The following is a 19,169-nucleotide window of genomic DNA, read 5'->3' on the forward strand; positions in this document are numbered from 1 at the left end:
ATTCAGGATAAAGATTTCAGATCATTCAAGATAAAGATTTCAGGATAAAGATTTTAGAAGATTCAGGATAAAGATTTCAGATGATTCAAGATAAAGATTTCAGGATAAAGATTTCAGATGATTCAAGATAAAGATTTCAGATGATTCAGGATAAAGATTTCAGGTGATTCAGGATAAAGATTTCAGATGATTCAGGATAAAGATTTCAGATCATTCAAGATAAAGATTTCAGGATAAAGATTTCAGATCATTCAAGATAAAGATTTCAGGTGATTCAAGATAAAGATTTCAGGATAAAGATTTCAGATGATTCAAGATAAAGATTTCAGATGATTCAGGATAAAGATTTCAGATGATTCAAGATAAAGATTTCAGGATAAAGATTTTAGATGATTCAAGATAAAGATTTCAGGATAAAGATTTTAGATGATTCAAGACAAAGATTTCAGGATGAAGATTTCAGATGATTCAAGATAAAGATTTCAGATGATTCAAGATAAAGATTTCAGATGATTCAGGATAAAGATTTCAGATCATTCAAGATAAAGATTTCAGGATAAAGATTTTAGAAGATTCAGGATAAAGATTTCAGATGATTCAGGATAAAGATTTCAGAAGATTCAGGATAAAGATTTCAGGATAAAGATTTTAGAAGATTCAGGATAAAGATTTCAGGATAAAGATTTCAGATTCAGGATAAAGATTTCAGATGATTCAAGATAAAGATTTCAGGATAAAGATTTCAGATGATTCAGGATAAAGATTTCAGATGATTCAAGATAAAGATTTCAGGATAAAGATTTCAGATGATTCAAGATAAAGATTTTAGATGATTCAGGATAAAGATTTCAGATGATTCAAGATAAAGATTTTAGATGATTCAGGATAAAGATTTCAGATGATTCAAGATAAAGATTTCAGATGATTCAGGATAAAGATTTCAGATGATTCAAGATAAAGATTTCAGGATAAAGATTTTAGATGATTCAAGATAAAGATTTCAGGATAAAGATTTTAGATGATTCAAGATAAAGATTTCAGGATAAAGATTTCAGATCATTCAAGATAAAGATTTCAGATGATTCAAGATAAAGATTTCAGATGATTCAGGATAAAGATTTCAGATCATTCAAGATAAAGATTTCAGGATAAAGATTTTAGAAGATTCAGGATAAAGATTTCAGATGATTCAAGATAAAGATTTCAGGATAAAGATTTCAGATGATTCAAGATAAAGATTTCAGATGATTCAGGATAAAGATTTCAGGTGATTCAGGATAAAGATTTCAGATGATTCAGGATAAAGATTTCAGATCATTCAAGATAAAGATTTCAGGATAAAGATTTCAGATCATTCAAGATAAAGATTTCAGGTGATTCAAGATAAAGATTTCAGGATAAAGATTTCAGATGATTCAAGATAAAGATTTCAGATGATTCAGGATAAAGATTTCAGATGATTCAAGATAAAGATTTCAGGATAAAGATTTTAGATGATTCAAGATAAAGATTTCAGGATAAAGATTTTAGATGATTCAAGACAAAGATTCCAGGATAAAGATTTCAGATCATTCAAGATAAAGATTTCAGATGATTCAGGATAAAGATTTCAGATCATTCAAGATAAAGATTTCAGGATAAAGATTTTAGAAGATTCAGGATAAAGATTTCAGATGATTCAGGATAAAGATTTCAGAAGATTCAGGATAAAGATTTCAGGATAAAGATTTTAGAAGATTCAGGATAAAGATTTCAGGATAAAGATTTCAGATTCAGGATAAAGATTTCAGATGATTCAAGATAAAGATTTCAGGATAAAGATTTCAGATGATTCAGGATAAAGATTTCAGATGATTCAAGATAAAGATTTCAGGATAAAGATTTCAGATGATTCAAGATAAAGATTTTAGATGATTCAGGATAAAGATTTCAGATGATTCAAGATAAAGATTTCGGATGATTCAGGATAAAGATTTCAGATGATTCAAGATAAAGATTTTAGATGATTCAGGATAAAGATTTCAGATGATTCAAGATAAAGATTTCGGATGATTCAGGATAAAGATTTCAGATGATTCAAGATAAAGATTTCGGGTGATTCAGGATAAAGATTTCAGATGATTCAAGATAAAGATTTTAGATGATTCAGGATAAAGATTTCAGATGATTCAAGATAAAGATTTCGGATGATTCAGGATAAAGATTTCAGATGATTCAAGATAAAGATTTCGGATGATTCAGGATAAAGATTTCAGGTGATTCAGGATAAAGATTTCAGGATAAAGATTTCAGATGATTCAAGATAAAGATTTCAGATGATTCAAGATAAAGATTTCAGGATAAAGATTTCAGATGATTCAAGATAAAGACTTCAGATGATTCAAGATAAAGATTTCGGATGATTCAGGATAAAGATTTCAGATGATTCAAGATAAAGATTTCGGATGATTCAGGATAAAGATTTCAGGTGATTCAGGATAAAGATTTCAGGATAAAGATTTCAGATGATTCAAGATAAAGATTTCAGATGATTCAAGATAAAGATTTCAGGATAAAGATTTCAGATGATTCCAGGTGAAATCACAGATTTCCACTTTTGTTTTTTTCTGTAGCTTCTTTCACATTCTGGCGCTGAACATCTTGATCGTTGGATCTGGAGTCCTGATGGCAAAGTTTTATCCCAACATTGGATCCATTATCAGGTAAACCTGTTACTCTGTACTGACTGTGATTGATAATAGTGAATAAATCCAGCGTCTGTTCTGGTGTATCTCAGTTGGCATAGTAAGAGGCAGACCTATAATAAAACATAATTATGTTAGAATAACAGAAATAAAACTGAGAATACTGACATAAGCAGACTGGTCTGACTGTGATAATATTAAATCTACGGAACACAACTTTAATTTTCGTTTTGTATACATTGTATACATTTCAGTATTTCAGAACTAAAATTGAGCAGATGAGTCTTAATAATGTAAATAAAACAGAGATGCTCTCACTTAGCCTCAGCATGCCTCTATAGAGAGATTTAATGTGTTAGTATAGACAGTAAACACAGTGTTATAACCTCTGACCCCTCAGGATCTCAGCTGTAGTCCACCTGCCGTTCTGTTCTGTTGTTCAGATGTTTTGTTCTGATGTTCTGGATGTCTGTTTTTTCCCTCTCTGTCTGTCCCCCTGCAGGTTCTCTGGGGCGACCTGTGGTCTGGCTTTAGTCTTTTTATTTCCGGCTTTAGTCCACATGATCTCTCTGAAAAGACAGGGGGCGCTCCGCTGGCCTTCCGCTCTCTTCCACAGTTTTCTGATCGTTCTGGGCATCGCCAACCTGCTGGCCCAGTTCTTCATGTAGAGGGAAGATGTCACACAGACATCTCGAATATTTAAGGCGACATGTTGCTTATATAAACCTCAACAGCCTCAGTGACAGATCTCATGTATGGTAGACTGATAGCATATCACACTTCCTGTCGACAAAAGGGACTATAACAGTTTATGTTTCAGGGAATAACAGGAGTCTGAATATATTTCTTTGTTTTCCATTCAGTCAGTGGTATGTCTGTGATTAAATGTTCGTGTCTGGACTGATCTCACTCTGAGAACTGTTACGACTACATCAGCCTAGAGAGACGTTTTTTTATTCAGTCAATCAAACATTAACGGTTCAGTTTGTCGTGAACTTTGAGACCGTTCTGATCATCATGTTTTTTATTTACAGGGAGTCACATGACAGAGTGTAAAGCCTTAGTGTGTCTCTCAGCTCATTGTTCTTCAATGTCAGGTGATCAGCAGGTGGTCGATTTGTGTTCACTAGTTGTTTCTGCTTCCCCCTGGTGGACAAAAGAAGATTAGCTGTTTAAATGTGTTACAGCTGATTTTATGATGATATAGAGTGAATCATGTGACTAACTTTGTGATCATGTAAACTGTTTATATGTTGTGTGCATTGTTTGAGATTTTTTTAATTTTTATGAGTCGTGTCCACATGATGCCTCTTTTCTAAAAACTGTGTTTAATGTATTTTACTAATGATAGGATAGACAAAGGGAATATATTTAGAGTGTAAATAAACTATGAGTCCACGACAATTTTCTGTTCATGTTTGCTTTTAATAAAAACACTTTTAATCAAAGAGAAAACAAAGACTAACAATACAATTATTACTTAAACTGTCAGCTGTCAAACTGGTGAGTTCAATTTTATTAATAGAGGTGGTGGATGGAACTGTTGAAACATGATGTTATGAATAGTTATATTAATAAAAATGATATCATAAACTTAAACTTAGCTCTTGGGCCCCATGTGAATAATAACTGCACTCCTGACGTGGTATTAAAATGTTTATCTCCAGCATTTGTTTTAGAAACAGGTAACAAGACGATGTAACATCAATAACTGCTCACAGACACAATCAGTGAGAAACGAACTGTTAAGCTCAAATAAATAAACAAATCAAATCAGGATTAAATATTTTAGTCAGCTTTACATTCAGAACAGTAAAGGTGTAAAAAACATTGTGCAAACACTCAGAGTCAGGATCTAAATTACAAACCTTTACACGTTCAGGAGTTACGTTTGTAACAACAGTTCTATGAATTCAGTATGAGGCGGTGCTTTAGCACTGGATATGATCCGTATTACCCACGCACAGGTCGAGTATATAATATTATGTGACCTTGGACGACGTAGGCTGTACATATGTACACTGATCAGCCATAACATTATGACCACCTGCCTAATATTGTGTAGCTCCCTTTTGGCCTCCAAACAGCCCTGACCCGTCGAGGACTCCACCAGACCTCTGAAGGTGTGCTGAGGTATCTGGCACCAAGACGTGAGCAGCAGATCCTTTAGGTCCTGTAAGTCGAGGTGGGACCTCCATGGATCGGACTTTTTTGTCCAGCACATCCCACAAATCCTCCAAATGATTGAGATCTGGGGAATTTGGAGGCCGAGTCGACACCTTGAAGTCGTCGTTCCTCAAACCATTCCTGAACCATGTCTGCAGTGTGGCAGGGCGCATCATCCTGCTGAGAGGCCACTGCCATCAGGGAATACTGTTCCCATGAAGGGGTGGACTTGTAGTTTAGGTAGGTGGTACGTGTCAAAGTAACATCCACATGAACGGCAGGACCCAAAGTTTCCCAGCAGAACATCACCCAAAGCATCACACTGCCTCCGCCGGCTCACCTTCTTCCCATAGTGCATCCTGGTGCCATGTCTTCCCCAGGTAAGAGACGCACACGCACCTGACCATCCATATGATGTAAAAGAAAACGTGATTCATCAGACCAGGCCGCCTTCTTCCATCGCTCCGTGGTCCAGTCCTGATGCTCACGTGTCCACTGTAGGAGCTTTAAGTGGTGGACAGGGGTCAGCACGGGCACCCTGACCTGTGTTCTGACACCTTTCTATCAGAACCAGCTTTAACTTTTTCAGCAGTTTGAGGTACAGTAGCTCTTCTGTTGCATTGGACCACACGGGCCAGCCTTCCCTCCCCACACGCGTCCATGGCCCTGAACAGACCGGGTATTAACATGTGGTTTTCGTGATCGGATCACAAGTGCACAGCCTTAAGTACAAGTGTGAACACTCCCAGGACGGAGTGAGGACGCATTCAGATCCGATCACTCAGGCCACATGAGGAGGTGGTCTGGGACACATTTATCCACATACGTCTGGCAGTGTGTACGCACGTGTCCTGGGCCACATTAAGAACCGCCCACTCTCCCCATATCCATGACAACGATCATGTGGATCCGGGAGATGGAAATGGAGCATGATGCGTACAGCATACTTCACACCCAATGAGCAAGAGCCACTAATGGAAGTTTATGAAGAGGTGAAACACATAATGTTATTTTTTTAAAAGGAAACTGCTTTAATTAAACCGACTGAATGCTAAAGTAGCCTAAAAATAGCCACCAACCGTCATAGCTATAAAATGCAGGAATTACTCGTCATTTGCCTTAAAATGAGCAGTGGAAGTTAATGTTACTCAGAAAATTTACCATCAAGATAAATTACAACCACTCATCCACAATGCTACATTATATTACGGCCATGTAGCTATATATGTATATAATGCGCAAGTCACCATTTTAGCACTGTAAGAGCCACAAACTGTAAGTTCATAGTTGTTTTGTTGTGGGAGCATTCATGTTGCTGTGAGGGGGGAGATGCATGTTTAATCTGATGTTGGATGTGGTGAGTGATGTCATGCGCAGTGCGTGCGTAGGCACGGGAGCAAAATGTTTTCTACCATGTGACAAATGTAGCTGAGCGTAAGTTCAACCTGGAAGACTGTTCCTACTCATTCATTCATTAGCATCATTCATTCACGTCATGTTCTCTCTCTCCCGCTTTGTCTTTCCTGTCTGGTGATCAGATGATTATGGGCGTTTACTATTTAAGTACTAAACCAACCAGACTCAGCCTCGAAGTCCGTCGAGCAATCATCGACCAATCATCCCGCAGTTTGTTGTTTCAGCTCGATCATTGTGACCCTCCTCCACCCGTTCACCTCCAATCCATCTCATCAGTGTCCAGCTCCTCAGCTCATCCTGTCTTCACCATTATCACCACCACCAGTGTCTTGACTCCATCGGGGGGTATCCCATCCTGCTCTCGGCCTCTCGACATCTTCAAGTTCATGAAGACATCATGATGGAGTGTAACCGCCAAAGACTTTGCACGTTTCATTCTTTCCAGACTTGTAAATAAATAATTGTTCAATCTTAATGAAGTCGCTCCTGATTGAAGTGTAATTTTACCCTTTTTGGAAAGTAAACCTTTAAAACCGAATTACATCTCCTGAAATATGGACGTAACGCCACTTCAGTGACGAAAGTGATGATTATAGCTGCGTTTCTCCAAAATCATTTGCAGCGGTGGATGAAATCTGGTCTACACAAAGTCTGTGTTTATTCAGTAAGGAGACTGCATGTAGGTTTTTATTACGGGACGAACCAACGAGTGGGAGAGACGTCACGGGTCAGAGATATGATCCACAAGCATTTTTTCACAGTTTAAAAATCAAGTGAGCCACTTGCAGTAGTCAGAGTTTAATCGTGTCAAAGTTCGGCATCAAAGTGTCATATCACGTCATCACTACTGTCCGCACTCACCCGCTCCCTCTCTCCCTCCCCGTGCCTGCACAGCAGCTCCCCCTCTCTGTGCATGAGTCTGCATGAGGCATCACAGTGTTTTTGTATTATATGGTGTTTTTTAAAGTCTAATGAAGGTGAACGAGGCTCCGTGTTCATTTGCATACAGAGTGGGAAAGTGAGATCCGATCACAAGTGGTCACTGAAGACGCATTTGGAGCCACACATTGAAATGCAAAGTATGAATGCAAGTGACTGACAGCTGACAACTTGTGATTGGATCACCCCGGACACATGTTAATACCAGGTCTGTTAAGGGCCAATGAGCCTTGGCCACCCATGACCCTGTCGCAGGTTCATCATTTTTCCTTCCTTGGACCACTTTTGGTAGGTACTGACCGCTGCAGACCGGGAACACCCCACAAGAGCTGCAGTTTAGAGATGCTCTGACCCTGGTTACTTTTCATCCTTCCTGACCTCCAGAGGCGGTGCTTTAGCACTGGATGACTTTAACCACTATAGTCACAATGAAACCCTTTTCACTGTGAACTGGACGTGAACTGGACCACTGAACGTGGTGTGGCCCATGCAGCCACAGCAGGGCTGTACAGGAAGTGGAAACACTCCTTGTTGAGTGGCCCTTAACAGTGAAGGGCTAAGACAGACCCTTTGACCTGTATGTCTGCTCAATTACCTCACAATCCACCTGAAAAGCCTCTGCTTGGACAGGGCATGCCCCCCTTCTATGGCTCTCATAGCAGACAAACAGGCTATCAGAGCAGCGAAAGCCAGATGTTGCCTGCATATAAGGCCTCAAGGCCCTCACTGGGCAGAGCAGGTCCCCTGAATTAGACTCATACGCTCATATGCTGCCAGCTCTATGACCTGATTAGAGTGGACAGGAGCCACTTTCTTTGGAGCAATGGGGGGTTAGACCAAAGTGCCAGCCCTGTGTGCTCTGAGTTCCAGGACAGGCATGCTTCACCGACGGACAGGCCATGAAGCTCCAGAAGGAACCAGAAGGCAGATGGTTTTCCGGTTTAAGAAATCAGATCATCAGAGCATTGGACCCTATGGTCTGGTTCTCTACTCTATGATGCCTAGCCAAAAGCGCCACAACATAGACCCTCAGAATGGAAGCAGAGAGCTTCTGTATTATTGGCACAAGTGAACTCTCAGGCACCACTTTGTGTGCCCCACACTAGTGTTGGGAATTGTTGTGGTGACATGATTCCGGTGCACGTGTATAGCAGAGCTGCAACTGAAAAAAGGTGCCTGTGGTAATTCGGCATGAAGGCAAGTGGATCTAGGCTAGGCAGTGAAATCAATCAATCAATCAATCAATCAAATTTTATTTGTATAGCGCCAAATCATAACCAGAGTTATCTCGAGACACTTAAAAAAAAAAATTGTTATGTTATTTAAAGAGAGGCCCAACATGAATCACCATGAGCAGCACTTAGCAACATTCTGCACATTGGCAGAAAAACTTCCTTTAACAGGCAGAAACCTCGAGCAGAACCAGACTCATGTTGAACATCTGAGGAGACTGGATGGGCCGAACATGGGATAGAAGGAGATGCAGGATAGAGACAGGCAAAGAGAGCAACAACAACATATGTCCTTGTTACCACAACAACAGACACATACTGATGGTTACAATGCCAATAATAGTGGTAGACTAGGGTGAAGATTAGCTAAATAAATAAATAAATAAATTAGCGAGAGAAGCAGAGTAATGATAAAGGCTGAGGTAATCGTAATTGTAACAGTTGAAGTCAACAGGTCTACTATTAGCATTAGCAGCAACAATAATGATACCATGGGGAAGGCTGATGTTAGTAGTTGTTGCAGTCGAGCAGGTCCACAGCAGCAGGTGGTCTGCTGCAACGATCCTCAGGAACCTTCAAGACAAGGGAGCACAAGAACTCCCGGGAAGATATGTGGTTAGTAATGTTAATGGGACCAGAAGATAAAGAGTTAATGAGCTGCATTAATATGGCAGAGAGAGAGAGAGAGAGAGAGAGAGAGAGAGAGAGAAGCTTGGTGTGTCAAATTTGGGCACAGTTATAAAAAGAAGCACCACGGTGCTCTAGAGTCCATAATGAATTGGATTACTGACTGATCGCATGCCCTAAAGAGTGGTTCTTGCACGTCAGGGGCCATATCTATATCCTGGCCAGTTTGGGGCAACCAGCAGGAGTCTGTGGGAGAGCGAGGGAAAGCCTATACAAGGAGCTGCTGTACACCCCGTAGCGACAGGTTCAATCTGATGCCCCCTTTACAATTGACATGGTAGAAAGCAGACTAGTTGTCCGACCTGGCAAGCCTGCTTCTCTAATATAGCAGGAGTCTACGAAGTGCTTGCTATATAACCAACAGCTCGAGCACATTGGTGTGTTCTGTCATTTCCTGTGCAGTCCAGAGCCCTCACACTGCTCTGTGCTGCCATACTGCCCCCTACCTTGAGGTCAAGGCATCAGTCACTACCACCTTGCGACATAAGGGAACTGAAGCCAATGAGATGCCCCCAGCCAGATGAGCCCCATCTCTCCAGCTGAGGATATCTACATGGAGACCATTTGTCAAACTTGGACTTCTGAGCCTCTGAGCTGCTACTGGTTTTACTGGCTGAAGGTTACGGCGCAGTCCCTTAATCTCAGTAAATTCTGAGGCTAGCATGTTGAATTTAGCTGCTAAACAATCAACTTTCTTAGCCTTCTTCCTGGGTGAAGCACCCTGAGGTGAGGAGATTGTAGGCCCACTCTGTACCTTTGAAGCAACACCAGAATGAATTGCCCTCCAATCTCCAAAAAGGTACGTGGTTCAATCCCCAGCTCGCTAGAGGGATTATACATCCCACCTGGCTTGGGAACACCTCGGGATCATCCTGGAGGAGCAAGAAAATGTAGCAGGTCAGAGGGAAGTCTGGGCTAAGTTGCTTAGCCTGCTGACAATGAGACTGGATAAGTGGAAGAAAATATGTCTATGGTGGCTGTGGCTCAGAGGTAGAGTGGGTCACCCTACAATCAGAAGGTTAGCTCCTGCTGTCTACATGCCGAAGTGTCCTTGGGCAAGATACTTAACCCCAAATTGCTCCTGAAGGCATAGCCACAAACCATAAGTAGATCAGCTGCCTTGTATGGCACAACATCAGTGTATGATTGTGTGTGAAAGGGTGAATGTGACATGTGGTGTAAAGGACTAGAAATATTATATAGGTGCGGTCCATTTCACCATGTAGCACATGGAGGCAGCTGAGCTTCATGCTGCCGTCCTCCCAGCTCTGCCAGTCGGGATGTTCAGGGTGAAGACAGTGAAATAATCCGGGGTCGGAGCAGCATGTTGTCACATCTAATTAAATGTTTCCTTCGTACGTAATGTATTTATTTCCTACGTTTATTGTCATGTAAATTTATACGTCTATTTATTTTTGTGTTCACTTTATTGTTGATTTTGTTTGTATTAATTTCATTATTTGTTTATTTGCACATCTCCTCTGTGCTTAAAGTGATGGCGTGGATAAATAAGTAAATACATGCTTACATATATTGTTCTTCACTTAATGAACTTACACTGTTTGGCATGTAAGGGGTAAAGATGCTAAGAAGTCAATCAATGTGAAGGTCTCTAATCCGAGGCCTGAGACAGGAAGTGCCCCCCCCCCCCAGAAACCATTACTGGTATTAATTCTGTCTGAAAGGGTCACAGAGGGTCAGAGCTGATCTGACCTTTAGGACCACGTTCATCTCATTTAATCCTCGACTCCTCAGAGAGGGTTAGAGTCCTGCTGCTACTGCTGGTGTGTGTGTGTGTGTGTGTGTGTGTGTGTGGGTAGGGGGTTTATTGACCGTCTGGGGGCTTTCGGTCACACTCACGCTAAGAGGAAGTGTGAGTTTAGTGATCAATATCTCCAGCTGACTCTGTTTTAAACAAACACTAGAATAAACGTTACAAACAGGACAGCAAACTGTTTCACTGACACTGAAGCAGCTAAATGGAACTCTGCCATCGTTCACTGTTTTTCACTTCCTGTCACATGTCAACATGTCCGCTCTGAAAAATCACCTCATGAAGGAGCACATTTTATTTAGATGTTAAATATTTGTAAAGTGTATGGACACTTTTTCATGATGAGTTGTGATGTGAAGTTTATGTAGAATATATGTATATATAAACACATACAGTACATATGCATGTATATAAATATGTGTGTGTACTGTGACTCTTAAATATTAATTATAATGTCCGATGATGATGATGATGATGATGAATGCAGATACTTCAAACTAGCAGAACAGAATTGCGCCCCATCCCCTCCGCCCTCCTCCTCCTGGATCATATGTCTGCCTCCCCTTGACAAAAAACACCCTGTGGTATCAGCATAATCAATGGGGAGTGGTGCTGGACGAGGAGCAGGAGGGGGGTGGGGGGTGGCTACAGCAGTTTGCTGGCCTGTGATTGGCTGACATACGCTTTAATTGGATCAAGTCGGAACTTGCTTAGCTGGATGCTTTGTGCTGGGATCAGGAGCAGAGACAGGAAGAGAGAAGGAGAATGCTTTGCTATCACTGAGGGAGGAGGGGCGAGAGAGGAGGAGACAGAGGAGGGGTGACAGGAGGGGTGAGAGAAGGAAAAGGGGAGTGTCCCGTCCTCTGCTGCAGCCCCCTCCCTCTCTGTGAGACTCTTTCTCTCTCGTTCTCCTTACTCATCTGTTTCTGCTCACAGAGGAAGGGCACCTGCCGCTCCCTGATGATTCAGCGTGTTGGACTCGGAGCAGACAGCATGTATCTGCAGTGCTCAGCCGTCCCGTCTTCGTCTCTCCAGCTGCTGCAGCTGCAGCCAGCCCGTCTCGTCCTCTCCGCCCGTCCTTCATCACAGCTCAGGTGAGTCAATGCTCCTCTTCACTCTGCACCATGTTCAACATTTAAAGAATCTAACTCTCTGCCTCTGTTTCTGTCTGTAGCAGATCTGACGCTTCTATTTATAGACTGAAGCTTGTGTTTCCTGTGAGAAAGCATGAGTAAGGAACTCCTCTTCCTCGTGTGCAGGCTGTCTACAAACCTCAGAGACTATTAAAGACGTCTGACCCCGAAGAGCATTTTAATCTCCTGAAAGCTCACAATGGAAAACACACTGGAGGAGACTGGATGCAGACAGATGCTCTGTGATGCTCTCAGTTAGAACTCTTCATCCTCCAGCAGGACAGGATGACTGAGGGCATGGACGACTTCTCTGCAGGGCCGCCCCCCCCTCCTGGATCGGCCTCCCCCACCAGCTCTGCTGTTGATACTGGACAAGTCCCCGAGGAGAAACAGGAGGAGAAACAGGAGATAGAGGAAGAGGAGGCAGCTGGTCAGAGTGGGGAGGAGGGCGCAGAGGGAGGTGCAGAGGGAGGTGCTGATGATGGGGAGCACATGGGGGCTGTGGGCATCATGGCGTTGCCGGTGAGCTGCTGTGTGTGCGTAGAGATGGAACAGGTCAGAAACTGTCTGCACTCAGAGAAAATCTGCATCCTGCCCATCCTGGCCTGCCTGCTCAGCCTGGCTCTCTGCACCGCCGGACTCAAGTGGGTGTTTGTGGACAAGATCTTCGAGTATGAACACCCCACACACTTAGATCCTAAACCCATCGGACAGGATCCCATCATCATATCAGCGGATCCCACGCTGGCACTAACGGTGTCTATCCCTCACTCATCTCAATCCCCTGCCTCCCTGACCACAGCCTCCCTGACTCCCGCCATCACGTCGGGACGTCCCGACGTTTTCCTGGAAGAGAAATCCACACGAGGGCCGAACGGGCCTCCACCTGATCCCTCTGTGACCCTCAAGTACAACGCTGAACGTCCCACCACCACAAAGCAGACCCCCCTTCCTCAGACAACACAGGAGATAAATGGCATCATCATCCCAACAGTCTGTAAGTACCCACACATATTCACTGGGAGCACTGGGAGCACTGGGAGCAGGTTTTCTTTTCAGACAGGATGTCCTTTGTTAGAGATGTCCTCCAACATCATCACATTATAGGATGCAGTGATACAGCTTAAAGATAAAGTAAAGGTATATAATGTAGTAAAGGTTACAGTAAAGATATATAATGCAGTAAAGGTTACAGTAAAGGTATATAATGTAGTAAAGGTATATAATGTAGTAAAGGTTACAGTAAAGGTAAAGACATATAATGTAGTAAAGGTTACAGTAAAGGTATATAATGTAGTAAAGGTTACAGTAAAGGTATATAATGCAGTAAATGTTACAGTAAAGGTATATAATGCATTAAAGGTCACAGTTAAGGTATATAATGTAGTAAATGTTACAGTAAAGGTATATAATGCAGTAAAGGTTACAGTAAAGGTATATAATGCAGTAAATGTTACAGTAAAGGTATATAATGCATTAAAGGTCACAGTTAAGGTATATAATGTAGTAAATGTTACAGTAAAGGTATATAATGCAGTAAAGGTTGCAGTAAAGGTTACAGTAAAGGTATATAATGCAGTAAAGGTTGCAGTAAAGGTTACAGTAAAGGTATATAATGCAGTAAAGGTTACAGTAAAGGTATATAATGTAGTAAAAGGTTTGTGTAGCCTGTGTTCTGTGAACTGAAGCAGGAAGTGTGTTGTCAGAACTCTGCCCGAGCGCAGACACGTTAGGACTTGCAGACTGCTGCAGAGAGGCCGTGACTAAGCCTCTGAAATATTACAGAGAGAACAACAGTTCTGCTCAAACCTTCTTTAACCTGCAGTGAGTAACCTTCAGTCTGCCTCTTTAAGAATTCATGATCTCTCAGAATGCACCGCAGTGATTTTGGCACACAACAGTAAATGGAGGTTTTTATGGTGTTATTCTGAATGTATAATGTGGAAGGTCCCTAAAATGTGTGGAGGCACATTTCCAGTCATCTGAAGCAGTGAAATCAATAAATGATGCAGGACACAGACTGAAACTCTAGGCTGTGGTACACGGAGACTTCCTGTTTTCTGCCCGTGCTCCATTTCAAGGTCAGAGCCACTGGAGGCTAATTGATGCCCCCTCCATCCGTCCACCGCAGGAAAAACATCCCACTAATACAGTCTGTCTGGCCAAGGCGGACCACCATGACGTGTCTGATGTCACATCTCTGGGGTTTTGTCCATGTGTGTAATAAACCCAGAGTATAGCAGCTGTATAGATGCAGGATCAAGACTGTAACTGACTTCTGTAATTTAAATGTTTGAGTGTTTGAGTTTGCTGATGGGAAGCCAGTGAGGGATTAATGAAGTGCATGTTCATATTCTGGTATCTTTCCTTCTTCTCTTCTGAAAGTGACGTTTGCTTGGTTGGACGACATTCATCAGACTTAAATCAAAAACTGCAGCTGCAACACAAAGTTCCTTTAAACGCCTTTAACGTCTTTCATCTTCCTTTCTGAAATGTCGTTCATCATCCCGGTCAAAGGGTTAGCAACAGGACTTGAATGCTGGTCTCCTCAGTGAGAGTTCTGAGTTGTTTGGCCCATCCATTGTCCCTGACTCCGACCTGACCTCCAGCGTGCTGTAGGGTCAGGGTTTTGTTACCTGTTGCTCCGAGCATCTAATATTGCTGAAGATGGGTCAACATTGTAGTTTAACTAAAGTGTCTCATAAGAACCAGAGGTGTGATAGAGCGTCTGTATTTGATGACCTGGAAATGAGCCTGATAAAAACCGTGTGTTCGTAGGAGGACAACAATCTTGATAAGGCTTCCTGTTCCCTCTCTGGGTTTGGGTCACATCACAAACATCACTCAGAGGCGTGATGAAAGGCAGACTGTCTCATTTTGGAAAGTTACAGAATTCTTGACTGCTGCGTAATCTCAGAATGACTTAGAATGAAGTACAGTAGGACATTGAACCTCTTGTATGTTACCGAGTTGAGAAGCTTGTTGCTTGAAGGTGTACCAAATTATTCTCTGGGAATCAATAAACTATTATCTTATCTTTCGTGAGCACCAGATGACTCCATGTGTCAGGGAGCAGACCTGATTTTTGCTATCAAACTGAAGTAAAGGTTAGGTGAAAGAGATCCGTTCAAAGTCAACAGCGTTTTGAGCCTAGCTTTGCACTCATAGCAATTTTGTTAAATAGAAATAAAGACCAGGGTGTTTGTCTGAACTGGATATGTACATTTGACATTAATTGTCTCACCAGAATTTCCTGATTACCCTCATTGATGTAGATCTTGTAAGCAAGATATTTGAAACATATATACAAATCTATGTTGATAAATAAATTACAGTATAGTAGTTCTAGTTTTTAGTATCTGTATTACCTTGTCTAACCTGTCTTTGTTTTAAATGTAGTAATCAATGAGTCAGATTCCTTGTATGTGCCCACATGGCCATCTTATTCTGATTGTCTGTATAATTCATCTCAGTATCACAAACTACATCCAACACTAACCAGTGAATAATGGTAGAGCAGTTCTTTAATTAGCACACTGAATCATTATAATCTGCTCATGACAAGATTCATTAAAAAGATGTGTTCACTGAATGGTTCAGTGCCTGATGGGAGCTGTGTAGTCCTGCTCATTAAACAGAAACGTGGTCCAACGTTCACTTCAGCTCATCAACTAGTAAACTGTCAGGGGGCCCAGAGTTCTGTCTACATTTTAAAGTGTGTGCATTCTGAGTAGATCTGAGGTTACGTTCTGTAACTACCACTGTGACATCATGTGATGTGCAGTGTAAGTTATAATAACAGCTGGTTAGAAGTGATTTCTAATGTCATCAGGCTGACTTTGTTCAGACAAAGCTGACACTGAAAGATGTGTAACATTCTCTTCTTCAAGAAGGTATTATTTACCTGTGAAATCTTCTGCTCGTTACACTTTCTTTTCCCATCACTGAGGTCGAGACGTTTGTGTCTGAAAGTTCATTTCTGCTAGAAACACAAACATAGATACACAACACTTTCTTTAGGATTCAAGGATTCTCAGTGAAGTTATTTTATGAAAAACAAATGTAATAAGTGTTCAGCATTTCTAGTTTTTGCTGACCTTCAGAGCTTTAACACCTCACCTCACCTCACCTCACTGCAGTGGTGTAGAAATTTGTCAGTATGTTAGCGTGTCAATATGTTGGCTGTGGAAACAGTCCTCCCCCTCCTGCAGTGACCCTCCCTCGTCTGCCACATCACTGCAGGAAGAAGATCCTTGTTCCCGTTCAAATCCTCTATCAGTACCTGTTCTGTCTCCCTGACCAAGATCCTTTGTTCCTTTAAAGGTAATTTATTTCTGTCCTGGTGCCTTAATGGTAGAGTGGGTCGTCCCTCAATCTGAAAGTTGCGGGTTCAATCCCTGACTGTTACAGTCACATGTGGAAGTGTCCTTGGGCAAGAAACTGAAGCCCAAATTGCTGCTGAAGGCATAGCCTGAATGTGGATGTGACATGTTGTGTAACAGCGCTTTAAGTGATCAGAAGACTAGAAAAGTGGTATATAAGTACAGTCAACTTACCACTGACCATTCCTCATCCATTTTTCCTGCCTAAAGTAAAGTCTCCTTTAGTCTCCTTCCAGTCAGATCCCCATACATGTTTACTGGAGCCGTCTTTTGTGTTTAAATCAATGATCTACAGCAGCTCTGCCTTGATCTTGTTTTTGTTGTCACGCCTGCCTTGGAGATATCTCAATTATTGTATTGTGTTGAGACAAAAAGTGCTGACAACTGTTCCACTCTAAAGTCACCTTTTCATCAATACTGTACTAGAAATGCCTGATACGAATCTGTCCAATAATATGTGAATGTTAAACACATGCAGGAAACAATGAGCTACGAATGCATGAATAAAAAATGTGAATTTTAGTGAAGCAGACCAGTGAGAGCAGACAGGGTCCAAAATGTACCTTTTGGTCTACTTAGATATAATGTCTTTAGTACTGCACTTATAATTCAATCGATACTTTTACTCTGAATTTAAATAAAAATATAAAGGAGTTATAAAAAAGCTCCACATAAAAGTGGTGTAGGTCTACGCAGTAATGCTTTAATAATATTCCACTGATATTAAACATATTCTGAAATAGGCCATCCTGCACAATGAGTAGGCTACCTGAAGTTATTGTTCTGTAAGAATATTGGGATCAATAAAGCTGTATCTTATCTTATTGCAGTAATGAGTATTTATAATGTACTTATTTCATCACTGCAACAATAAACTTGTCATCAGTGCAGCTCATTAATAAACTGCACAATGAAACTTGTAGTAGTTCTGATCAAGCACTCGCTCTCTCCTTCATCGCTCATCCGACTGTCATTTACAAGCTCTTCAGTTCCGCTAGTGACCGTATGTAGCGCGGCTGTTAGTGATAGCCTCTGCTGTCTCCTGCTAGCTGTCTCAGGTGTTTAGCTTCTCCTCTGCCTCCTGTAGTGACAGTGGTACATGTTAATACTGTCGTTACGGTGCAGTGATGGCGAGGCTAAGTGAATTGGAAATACGTCTCCACAACATGGAAACTCAATAATTAGCTGCTGTAGCAAGTTCTCATTAGCCGGCTAACGTAGCGTCAGTTCCCCGTCCGGCAGCCCCTGTAGAGGCGACACCCCGACAACACCAGGTTGCCGGGCTCAGTGTGTCAGTGAGATCGATTCACATTCAAAATATTTAGAAAAATCTGTTTCACCTTCACAGATGTGACGACGGCAGCTGTGAGAACAGCCGAGCCGCGGCCTGCTGGCTGAACTCCAGCACCGTGAGACTGCAGCTTTAATGTTCCTGATTTCTCTGCAGGGAACTCTGTGCTCCTCTCTGTGCTCCTCTCTGTGCTCCTCTCTGTGCTCCTCTCTGTGCTCCTCTTTTCTATCTAAAGAGGCTGACCAGCAGAGCTGCGGCCTGCAGGCTGAACTCACTGTGTCTCTGCCGTTTGCTGGTTTAATGGTGAAATCTGTGTCTCTGCGCTCCATCAGACGTGATGATGATGATGACGCTGTTCTCCCTTCCCTGACTGACACACCCTCTTCACAGAGCTCAAATATCAATATTTACTGTCCATGTTCGGCTGCTGATTTATAGATGTTGGGATTCATTCCTTGTTTTTGAGGAGTCCATGATTAATTAATACCACAAAGTAAATCACAAACAGCTCTGGTAATGAAGACCACAGAAATAATCAAAGAATGATAAATGCAATCACTTTTCCACCAAAGCTGAGTCCAGACACACATTCACATCTTTAAGTATTTATTGAAGCTCCAGCATCAGTTGGAAGCCAGTCATTAAGATGAATGAAGTCATGGGTGATGCAGGTTCTGATTGAACCTTGTTTGTGCAGCGTTTATTTTACAGCCTGATCGATGAGCGTCTGTTCTCTGCGTCTTCATCTCTTCTCTCATCTCTCATCTCTCAAGCTACAGACCTGATCAGGTGTAAGGATGAGGTTAAAACTTTAACTAAATTCTCTTTAGCGTTACCTGCTGTGTATTATAGAAAGTGATCAGGCGTAAACAGTGTTTTCATCGTGATGTCGATCTGATGTGTCACTCCTGACCTCACTTATCATCATCACTTTTTTTCCTTGGAAATACAGTATTTGTGGGGCGCTGGTTTGGCTCAGTTGGTTGAGCCGGCACCGCATGTACAGAGGCTGCAGTCCTCGACGCACTGGTCGCAGGTTCAACTCCCGCTCAGCCGATCATTTGATGCATGTCACCCCCACTCTCTGCTCCCCATGTTTCCTGTCTCTCTTCAGCTGTCCTATATAATAAAGGCATTATCTAAAGAAAAGAAAATGCAGTATTTGTAACAGAGAATGAGACTCCTTTTTTAAAACGTTTTTTGGGGGGCGTTTTCTTGCCCAACAGCTAAAGACAGCCGGGACTCTACCGCTAGGGGGTAGACGCTCTGAGCTACCCTTCATCCCCAGACTCTTCCTCATAAAAATCTTTGCAGAGTAAAATGTACACATGTTTACAGCTGAAGGATGGTTTGCTGGAAAGACAATATCTCTTTCATCACACATGTTCCAAATAGTTTTTTCCATCAGAACATGACTAAACATGCAGCTTCAACACCTGATGGTCCTGCATATTGTTTTGAATGA

The 19,169-nt window shown here is 41.8% G+C and overlaps 2 protein-coding genes across 6 annotated transcripts in view; both read left to right on the plus strand.

The window, feature by feature from the left end:
• slc38a9 (solute carrier family 38 member 9) overlaps nucleotides 1-4,127 on the plus strand; it is a 45,124-nt gene extending 40,997 nt beyond the window's left edge. Inside the window, exons 14-15 of the mRNA XM_069682205.1 lie at nucleotides 2,613-2,702; nucleotides 3,187-4,127. Coding sequence (XP_069538306.1) covers nucleotides 2,613-2,702; nucleotides 3,187-3,352 — 256 coding nt within the window. The 3' untranslated portion in view covers nucleotides 3,353-4,127. The remainder of the gene's footprint in view (nucleotides 1-2,612; nucleotides 2,703-3,186) is intronic.
• A 7,751-nt stretch (nucleotides 4,128-11,878) lies between these two features.
• Nucleotides 11,879-19,169, plus strand: part of nrg1 (neuregulin 1) — a 35,362-nt gene continuing 28,071 nt past the window's right edge. For 4 of the 5 annotated variants that reach the window (XM_069682212.1, XM_069682215.1, XM_069682216.1 and 1 more), the window contains exons 1-2: nucleotides 11,879-11,992; nucleotides 12,076-13,028. In XM_069682212.1, the coding sequence (XP_069538313.1) occupies nucleotides 12,317-13,028 (712 nt within the window). In that variant the 5' untranslated portion in view covers nucleotides 11,879-11,992; nucleotides 12,076-12,316. Of the gene's footprint in view, nucleotides 11,993-12,072; nucleotides 13,029-19,169 lie in introns of all 5 variants that reach the window. The other variant, XM_069682213.1, reaches the window with a different exon arrangement.

The sequence above is a fragment of the Semicossyphus pulcher genome, unplaced genomic scaffold, assembly GCF_022749685.1.
Source record: "Semicossyphus pulcher isolate SPU_LCO1_2020_fin unplaced genomic scaffold, fSemPul1.0.p SCAF_52, whole genome shotgun sequence".
In the NCBI taxonomy this organism is placed as follows: Eukaryota; Metazoa; Chordata; class Actinopteri; order Labriformes; family Labridae; genus Semicossyphus; species Semicossyphus pulcher.